Genomic DNA, 10,123 nt, shown 5'->3' on the forward strand with positions numbered 1-10,123 from the left:
TTGTCTTTTAGTTGTATTTTTGAAGTGGTTGTGCGAGGCAGCAATTTCACGTGTTTACCTATGCCGCCATCTTGGTTTCTCCAATTTTACATTTATTGATATGCAGTTCCTCTACTGAATCAAGCCCCATATTTTTGCAAAATGTTTTATTCCTTGGACCTAGCACAGACCTGATATGTAGGGACTCAGTCAATATTTAAGTGAATGAGAAAACACATCATTAAAAGGACTGGCACTGTGTATAGCCTGTTCCGAAATCCCCTGTCCCTGGTCCCCTTTTCTCCAGTTCCCCATCTTCACCTTTTACCTTCTCCCCAAATGAGGAAAAAATCCTTTGAGTGGAAATATCCAAGATATTTTAAAATCTGGGCATAACTAACTGATTTGAAAATGATCAAGACACACGTGAACCTGTGAGCTCCACCTGGTAGGATGAAGGAAGGTAGCATTGGTTATCTGATGTGTCTAGTGACCAAAGGTGCACAGTCTTGGTTACTCTAAAATTTCCCAGGGTTTTATGTATTTGCTGGTTGGTTTCTGAGATGTCATGTTTGGCTTTCAGCTGAGGCTGTTGATGTCTTGGGAGGTAGCTTTTAATGACAGGCAAGAAAAAGATAGGATTATGGTGCTGTTCAGACTTCAGCATGAACCTCAACCTTTTAGGGAAAATGTTCTCACGACTTCAATTCTGAAGCTGCCATGTCTTAAAGTCTCAATTTTAAGAATTACTTACTTGCCGAGACTGGTGTGGCTCAGTTGATTGGAGTGTTGTCCAGTACACCAGAAGGCGGTGGGTTTGATTCTCGGTCAGGACGCACACCCAGGTTGTCGAGTACGGGAGGCAACAGATAGATGTTTCTCTCTGTTTCTCTCTCCCTTCCTCTCTAAAAAGTCAGTTTCAAAAATTAATTTTATTTCTGTGTGTGAAAATTACTTCCCAGTTTTCTTTATAGAACAATTAGAAAAAGGATATGGAAACTGAAGAAGCATCTGCAACTTTGTCAGCTAGAGCAGAGCCGCTCAGCATTTGGTATATATTCCAAATTCATTTCCCATATAGACATTGGGCTTTACGTTTTCTTTTCTTTCTTGTTATAAAAGTAAAGAACACTCATTGTAGAAGAGATTGGCATAAATAAAAAATAGTAAAGTGTAAAAAATTAAAAAAAATCAACTATAATTTTGTCACTCCAGTGAACAAATCATGGAACATTTGGCATATTTCCTTCTACTCATTTTCTTTTTAACTCTAACCTTTTCTAGAATACCCTGTTTTGTGTGTGTGTGTGTGTGTTTGTAAACTTCATTTTTATTAATTTTAATTTATTATAAGCATTTTAACACACCTGTAGGGCTTTTGTGAACTTTATTTTTCTTATTCTAGAACAATAGGTCATAATTTATTTCATAATCCTTCAAAATCAAAATTTTTAGTGAAGTGCTTCATATGCCTAGAAAAGAACAGATAACCACAGATGCTACGTATATGCACCATCCTACATTAACAGATTTTAATATTTTTCCATATTTGATTCAAAGGCACCAACTTCCCATTTTTTCCCTTAACTTTAAACATTTTAGGTGAGGGCGTTTATATCTCTGCCTTTCGTTCTTACGTGGAAAATACATATGTGTGAATGTGTATGAATGCATATGTGTAGTATGAGGTAGGGATCTCATCTTGTTTTTTTCTATGTGGTTGACCTCACTGATTTATGTCTATTAATGCATGTGCGTGCATATGTGTTTATGTGAAAATAAAATCAGGCTTACATGTAATTCTGGCCTCTGTCTTTTATTATGTTTATCTGCTATATGCCAGTATCATAATCTTAAATATCATAGATTTCTAATGTCTTAATAGGGCACGTCCCCAGGACTTCTTTTTCTTTTTTCTTATCCTCACCCGAGGATATTTTTCCATTGAATTTTAGAGAGAGTGGAAGAGAGAGGGAAAGACCGAGAGAAATATCGATGTGAGAGAAACACATCGATTGGTTTCCTTCTGCATGTGCTCTGACCAGGGCCTGGGCCAGGGAGGAGCCTGCAACCAAGGTACGTGCCCTTGACCAGAATTGAACCCCAGACCCTTTGGTCCACAGGCTGACGCTCTATCCACTGAGCCAAACTGGCTAGGGCCCCATGGCTTTTTTTGATTCAGGATTTTCATGGTTATCCTTGGCTTTTTACTCTCCTATGTGAACTTGAGAATTGCCTTGCTAAGTTCCACAGAAAATCCTATTAGTATTTTGATTGGAGTTGCTTAGAATTACAAATTTGATGTTTGAGAATTGATCTGGACATTGAAAAACAACGTCTTATCAAATTGGCAGATATCTTTTTTCTTTTAAAATCTTCTTACTGATTTTAGAGAGAGGAAGGGAGAGGGATAGAGAGAGAGAAACATCATCAGTTGGCTGCCTCCTGCAGGCCTGCTACTGAGGATCGAGCCCTGGGAATGGGACCGTGACCTCTTGGTTCCTAGGTGGACACTCATCCACTGAGCCACACCAGCCAGGCTTGGCAGATACCTTAAAAAGACAGGTAACACCTGCTGGAAAAGTGTTGGGAAATGAGCACTTGCATATATTATTGGTGATAGTGTGGAGTTATCACAGATTTGTGGATAGTACTTTGGAAGGAGCTGCTAAGATTAAAAAACAGTTTTGTACTTGGACTTGGCAAACCTATTTTGGAAAAGCTATAGAAATAAAAGGGCCAGGGACTAAGAATATATGTGTGCATATGTTTACAACAGTTTGTTTCAAGGCCAAAAACTGGAAATCTCCTTACTGTTCACCTATAGGGAGCTGTCAAATTGTGGTTGAGTTCATACCATAGAATATTATGCAGATATTATGAAGATTGAGTCAAATCTATGTGCATTGACCCAGAAAGTGGCTTATGGGAACATTAAGTGAAAAAGTGGGGCAGAGAACTAAGTATAGTACGAGTGGATGCTTATTTAAAACAAGGAAGGATGGGAGGACTCTGAATATGTTTGAATGTCTGTCTGCATTTGTGTAGGAGCCACAGGAAACAGAAGAGCACACACCACATTTAAACTGGTTATTCCAAGGGGTAGGTTGGAGGTAGAGGAGAAAATATTTTTAAATATCTCTCTTTTCCATATTTATTTATTTATATAATTTTATTAATTTCAGAGAGGAAGAGAAAGAGAAACATCAATGATCAAAGAGAACCATTGATTGGCTGCCTCTTACAACCCCCCTACTGGGGATTGAGCCCACAACCTGGCATGTCCCCTGACTGCGAATTGAACCATGACCTCTTGGTTCATAGGTTAACACTCAACCATTGAGCTACACTGGCCAGGCTCCAAGTATCTGTATATTGATGTTTTAATTTTAATTGAGATACAATTCACATTCCATAAAATTCACTTTTTTAATAAGTGTGCAAGTCAGTAGGTTTTGGTACATTCACAAAGTTTTGTAACTATTACCAGTATCTAATTCTAGAACATTTTCATCACCCACTGCTTGTAACAGCTTGTTTTACTTTGGGAGTTTATAAGACAACTAGAGGCTCGGTGCATGAAATTAATGCACTGGGGAGGGGAGGGAAGGATCCTTCAGCCTGGCCTGCGCCCTCTTGCAGGCCCTTGGGATCGGGCCTAAGCCAGCAGTCAGACATTCCTCTTGCAGTCCAGGGCTCTCACAGTCTGGGACCCCTTGCTCCTTACCGCCCACCTTCAGTGGAGACAGGAGAGGCTCCTGCCACCGCTGCTGCGCTCACCAGCCATGGGTCTGGCTTCTGGCTGAGCAGCTCTACCCCTGTGGGAGCATACTGACCACCAGGGGGCAGCTCCTGTGTTGAGTGTCTGCCCCCTGGTGGTCTGTGCACATCATAGTGACAGGTTGTTCTGCTGTTAGGGTCAATTTGCATATTATCATTTTATTATATAGGATAAATACTGTAAAAATAACAGAGGAAATCACAGTGAGTTGCTGGAGTGATGGCTCTGTTTTGGGGAAGAGGCCTTTGTGTCCATGCCCATGGGCTAGTCAAATGCCTAGCCTGCAGGTAAATAATTTGTGGGTGGCATGGCTTGTCTGTTTTCATATAAATAGGACAATAAAATTGACCAGCTATTTGAAGCAACAGAATGATAATAACTTTTACCTTTGCCATTTCTATTGCTCAAAATGTTAAAGCTCATGTTACCTAGTAGATATGTCTGCCAGTTGACATTCTCAATAGCCTCACATTTGAGTTACCTGTATCATTGCCCTGTCAACACTAAGTGTTAGGTTAAGCAAAAAGGTGTGAAAACTGGCATCTTATGGTTTTTGTGACTCTGGTCAACAATGACACTGAACTTGGTTTCAGTCGGCTAATCAATTTTATCTTTTTTTAAAGTTTAGTTTTGGTGAATTGATCTTTGCTTTTTTGTCCTTGACTAGTAGCTTCAGCCATTTAATGATAATTTTTTCCTTGTGTTTCTTGTATATTGAATTAATCCTTTTTATTGTATATTGAGTTCTTTCATTGTGATTTTTTCCAAATGATGTTTTAACCATTTAAAAATGAACTTGCTTCCATGTTTAGCGTGTATACGATGAAGAAGTGGAGGAGCCGGTTCTCAAGGCTGAGGCAGAAAAAGCAGAACAGGTACTTGCATGACTCGCTCTTCCATGGAGTTGCTGGCTTAGAGACGAAAGTAGCGGAGACTTGTAAGCTGGCCGGTAGGGGGAGGATATTGGGGAAATGGGGAAGGCTGCTCCTGTTAGGCCAACAGTTGAAGTCTTTTATTTCAGAAATTTAGTATGTTAAAAAATACATAGTAAAGATGCAGCATTTCAGCTTAAAATGGAGCCCAGTTCAGCAGAGATTTTCTGTAAAGAGCCAGGTAGTAAATATTTTACGTTTTGTTGGCCTCATTGGTCTCTGCCTCTTTTTTTTGTCTCTTTTCTTTTCATCCTTCTATTCCCTTTCTCTCCTCCCCTTAAAAAATATAAAAACCATTTTACATTGAGGGCTACCCAGGAACAGGCCAGAAGCTGGGCTGTAGATTGTAAGTTCTTTGAAGACTGTTTACCTGTCCTGTCAAGATGACTCCTTTGATTCTTACTCCTGCCAGTGAAAAACAACGGGAAGGTGATGCGGGATTAGTCCACACGGGCGCCTCCTAAGTGCTGCAGTGGGTGAACGCGCATTAACTCGGGGAGATTTGCAGGGAGCTTGTGACTAGGAGAAAGGCTCTGCCTTTAGGAGGTTACAGTCTTAGCTGGGGTGACAGGAGGTAGCCTGTCAGAGCTGCATGACTGCTGCTTCAGAAGGTCAGATGCAAAAGAGCTCACCAAGGATGAGATGTTAGCTGGCTGAGAAAAGAAAAGCCAGGTTTTAGGACCATTTCAGCAAGAAAGAATGCCACAAGCTAAGGTTCTAAGTTATGGAGTGTAGCTGTATTTTGTGGACTCTTAGTGGAAAATGCTGGAGGTCAGAAAGGAGGAAGGAAAGGTGGGGGCAGGTGGATGCTGGAGGGCTTCATAAGCCCCCTGGCTTCCTGTGTTCTTCCCGGGTCCTCACGCCATTGCCAAAGCCTAGACGCTGGCGCTCTGAGAGAAGTTGTACCCTTCTCCTCCCACTCAGGAAAGCACAGTGCAGTGTGACCAAGTTTATTATGGGAGGCGTTTTGAATCAGCTCTAAACTTATTTAGAAAATATAGATCATTTTCTGCTTTATCAGTAACTGTGACTTGTAGCATATGAAACTGTTGGACGGGGAAAGGATATTAGAAACCAGCTACAGTTCTCAGCCTTGTTTTAAATAAACAAGCCTTTACTAGCACTACTTTTAATAGAACTGTTTTAATAGTACTCAAGGATTTGCTAACTCTTTAAGTGCAATAGTATCCAGTTCCACCAAGACAGGGCTCAGTTTTAAAGTGAAGGTATTCAGTGAACTATTTTTAATTTTATTTTTTTGTTAAGCGTCACCTGAGGATATTTTTTCCCTTTGATTTTTTTAGAGAGAGTGGTGGCGGGGGATGGCGGGGAGGAGAGGGAGAGAAACATTAATGTAAGAGAGACACATTGATTGGTTGCCTCCTGACTGGGCTAGGGATCGAACCTGCAAGCCAGGTATGTGCCCTTGACTGGGAATCAAACCCGAGATACTTTGGTGCATGGGCCAATGCTCTAACCACTTAGAACACTGGCCAGCGACACTATATTTATGTCACAAACATATGTTCACACCCTTAGTACAGAGTCAACCATTTACTAGCACCAAGCATACCAGAGTGGAAGAAAGGTGCAGCCAAAACAAAAAGCTAAATCAGAAACACTTCCATATTTACATCAAAATATCAGTTTTCATAGGGTTTTCCCTTTGGCCCTCAAAACAATGCTGTATGTTTTGGTTCTTTCTATAATTATGTATCGTCTTCTAGAATATTTGTGAAGAGGGGAAATGACACTGCATTTTTTTCCCCCCAATATTTCTCAAAATTGGTGACATAGTTGAGTGTATGAGGGAATGGTCATTGGGAGCTGCTACTGTAGGAAATGGAGACTGAACTGTTTTCAGCAGGTTGGTGCTTTATACAGACCTCAGGGCGGGTGGGGGAGCTGGTTCTAGGATGCGAAACAGGGTAAAATGAGAGACGAAACTGACCCTCTCAGGGTTTGAAACAAATTTGTTAAAGTAACTGCATTTGTCCAATTATTATTATTGTTATTTTTAAATATGTTTTTATTGATTTCAGAGAAAGGGAGAGGGAGAGATAGCAGCATCAGTGATGAGAGAGAATCATTGATCGGCTGCCTCCTCACCCCCCTTACTGTGGATGGAGCCCACAACTCAGGCATGTGCCCTGACCAGGAGTCCAACCTCTACCTCCTGGTTCATACCTTAACGCTCAACCACTGAGCCACCCTGGCTGGGCATTATTATTATTTTTAATTGTCATTGAAAAATGACACCTCTGGGTGGAGTATTTTCTTTCAGGTCTTTACTCCTAAATTGTCCAAAGGACCATTGACCAAGGTTAGTAGGATGCAGTTACGGTGAAGCTAGGCCCTTCACACCAGGGAAGCGAAGTGCCATTTGAGGGCTTGTGGGGTGCCATTAACTGTTAGTGTGCTTTCACCTAACTTGTCTTGCTGAACCATCACACAGTAGGGCTTTTGTTTTCATAGATGATGAATCTGGAGCCCTGAGGCCTTAGGTACTTTGATCCCTGTCCTAAAAGTGACAAACTTGAGATTTAAAACTTACTCCGAAGTCAGTGTCAAGGCATTCCTCAGAATCTGCCTTTTGGTAGCATTACATCAGCCTTTCGAATGAAGATTTTTTTTGGAGCATGAGTCTAGGCCAGGGGTGGGCAAACTTTTTGACTCGAGGGCCACAATGGGTTCTTAAACTGGACCGGAGGGCCGGAACAAAAGCATGGATGGAGTGTTTGTGTGAACTAATATAAATTCAAAGTAAACATCATTACATAAAAGGGTATGGTCTTTTTTTTTTTAGTTTCATTCATTTCAAATGGGCTGGATTCGGCCTGCGGGCCGTAGTTTGCCCACAGCTGGTCTAGGCTTTAGAGAACATTCATCGTGTTTTATTACGATGGAATCAATATATTGAAGATCCATGCTGAACGGTATTTTTTTGTAGGAGAAGACCCGGGAACAGAAAGAAATAGATCTGATTCCTAAAGTTCGGGAGGCTGTGACCTACGGTTTACAAGTATTGGACAGTGCATTTGAGCAACTAGATATTAAAGCAGGAAATTCAGATTCTGAAGAAGATGATGCTAATGACCGGGTGGAACTGATCCTCGAACCAAAGGTAAAGACATGCAGTTCAAATACTTATTGTTGCACCTGTTGTGTTTTGGATACTTGAGCAAGTGAGCATGTGACTCAGCGTTCTTATATCGACTCCATCAGGAAAACTTGCTTTACAAGAGCATTGATTGAGCACTTACCTGCGTACAAGGCAGCATGCCACGTTAGGGGATACGAAGTCTCAGGGCATGGTTTCTCCTCGCAGGATCCTTATTACAGCATTACCAGACTGTGGGGGAGGGGGCATTTATGAGAGTCACCATCATAAGTGCCGTGAGAGAGAACTGATTTCTACGCTGGGAAAGTTAGGGTAAAGAAGAGACTTGAATTGTGTTTTGAAGAATGAGAAGAAGGATCATGAAAGGTAGAGATTCTTGCGATCCTGAATTCTGTAGCTTGTGCTAAGGGAGACTGCAGAAGTGTTGAAAGGCATTTGGGTTGTTTTCAGATTCTGGCCATTATGAATAAAACTGCACGCCCATGAGCAGACTGTTAGCCCAATAGGTGTTTAGTGCTTTGCCATTACTTTCTCTGAGATTGTCAAAGGAAACAACTGGGTAATATCAGAAGGCTCAAGTAAACACAAAAAGTTGCTATATTGCTTTTGAGAGTCCTTGTGACATGCAAGTGTCTTACGAATTGAAATACTGCAAAAGGAAACTCTTCTCTTGTCATTCATTTAGCTGCACTTTTCTCTTTCAGTTTAAGCTTAGTGTCATACCAAGTCAGGGCTGATTCTTGCTTTCTTACTGTCGGGATTTAGAAGTTAGCAATGGACCCTGGGAAATGTATTACCTAACCACACTATTATTTCAAAGTCCCACACAGGAGTACTTGGGAAGGCCTCCTAAGTCAGCGAACAGTTTCCCCAATTATCACTTTCTTTTTTTAAATTTTTATTTTAATTTCAAAGAGGAAGGGAGAGGGGGAGAGAGAGAGAGAGAGAAAAAAAAACATCAGTGATGAGAGAGAATCATTGATCGGCTGCCTCCTGCACGCCCCCTACTAGGGATTAAACCCACAACCCGTGCATATGCCCTTGACCAGAATTGAACCTGGGACCTTTCAGTTCACAGACCGACGCTCTATCCACTGAGCCAAACTGCCTAGGGCCCAATTATCACTTTCTTTTCTTTGCACTGAATTGATTGCTGTTGTATCTTTACCCTTTACGTTAATCTTCCTAAACTTTTTGTGTGTGAAGCATCAGAACTATTCTTTCTCCCTCATCCCTGGGTCTTTTCATAGGGAAGAGATATCATGGCCAACGGCCATACCTCTCAGAGGACAAGTCAGCTTTTCCTCCTGCAGTGGAGATGTGAGGTTGTCCTCTGTTTCTTTGACAATCTCAGAGAAAGTAATGTCCTAGGGGTGGAGTGCCTTCTTGTCCTTAAATTGTTAATATGTGTGATGGGTGGGTCTCCAGTATATATTATTATGTACACTGTCTCCTTCATTTCATTCTGACGTTTTATCATCTGGTCTTATTTTACCAGCTTCACTTTTCTGAGTTATACAGAGTGTATAATATCTGGGGGATATTATTATTCTCTTCTCAGTTTTTTTTTCTTCCAGATAGGTTCACATCCATCTTAGACATATGTTTGTTATAGATATTTGCATATTTGTTGTTCTTTTCTTCCCTCTAGCCATGCTTCATGTGCTCTCCCCCAGCCTTCTCCTTGGCTCTTTGTTGAAGTGTGAAGGAGGCCTCGAGTCCCTTTGTGCCTTGTTTGTGACCTGTTTGTCCATACTTCCTCCCTAAAACTGGGACATACCTACCTACCTTCTCATCCTATCTAATAATAGACAAACATGGTAATTAACCATACCTCCGCTATGCTTCCCATTGGCTAATCAGGGTGATATGCAAATTAACTGCCAACAAAGATGGCAGCTGGCAGCCAGGCAGCTGAAGTGAGCAGGTTTGCTTGCTCCAGTGATGAAGGAAGCCAAGGTTCTGCCAGCTCTGAGCTCCACTCAAAAGCAACAAAGTTTCTATTATAGAAGGTAAATAAAACCCAGATACCTGCTTTCAGCAGGCCATGGCCATGGAGCTGGAGCGAAGAAAAAAAAACAAAACAGTAAAGGCTGGGAGCTTCAGTTGCCAGGGGCCTTGGTCAGTCTGAAAACAGCCATCAGCCCCTCACCCAGGCTGGCCAGGCACCCCAGTGGGGACCCCCACCCTGAAGGGGGTATGACCAGCTGCAAACAGCCATCAGCCCCTCACCCAGGCTGGCCAGGCACCCCAGCGGGACCCCCACCCTGATCTGGGACACCCTTCAAGGCAAACCAGCCGGCTCCCACC

At 41.8% G+C, this 10,123-nt stretch overlaps 1 protein-coding gene across 1 annotated transcript in view; it reads left to right on the plus strand.

The window, feature by feature from the left end:
• The window catches only part of LOC102769368 (WASH complex subunit FAM21A), a 122,427-nt gene that overhangs the window by 33,720 nt on the left and 78,584 nt on the right, over positions 1 to 10,123 (plus strand). The window contains exons 3-4 of the mRNA XM_006757143.2: positions 4,573 to 4,635; positions 7,643 to 7,816. Coding sequence (XP_006757206.2) covers positions 4,573 to 4,635; positions 7,643 to 7,816 — 237 coding nt within the window. The remainder of the gene's footprint in view (positions 1 to 4,572; positions 4,636 to 7,642; positions 7,817 to 10,123) is intronic.

This window comes from Myotis davidii, unplaced genomic scaffold (genome assembly GCF_000327345.1).
Source record: "Myotis davidii unplaced genomic scaffold, ASM32734v1 scaffold854, whole genome shotgun sequence".
In the NCBI taxonomy this organism is placed as follows: Eukaryota; Metazoa; Chordata; class Mammalia; order Chiroptera; family Vespertilionidae; genus Myotis; species Myotis davidii.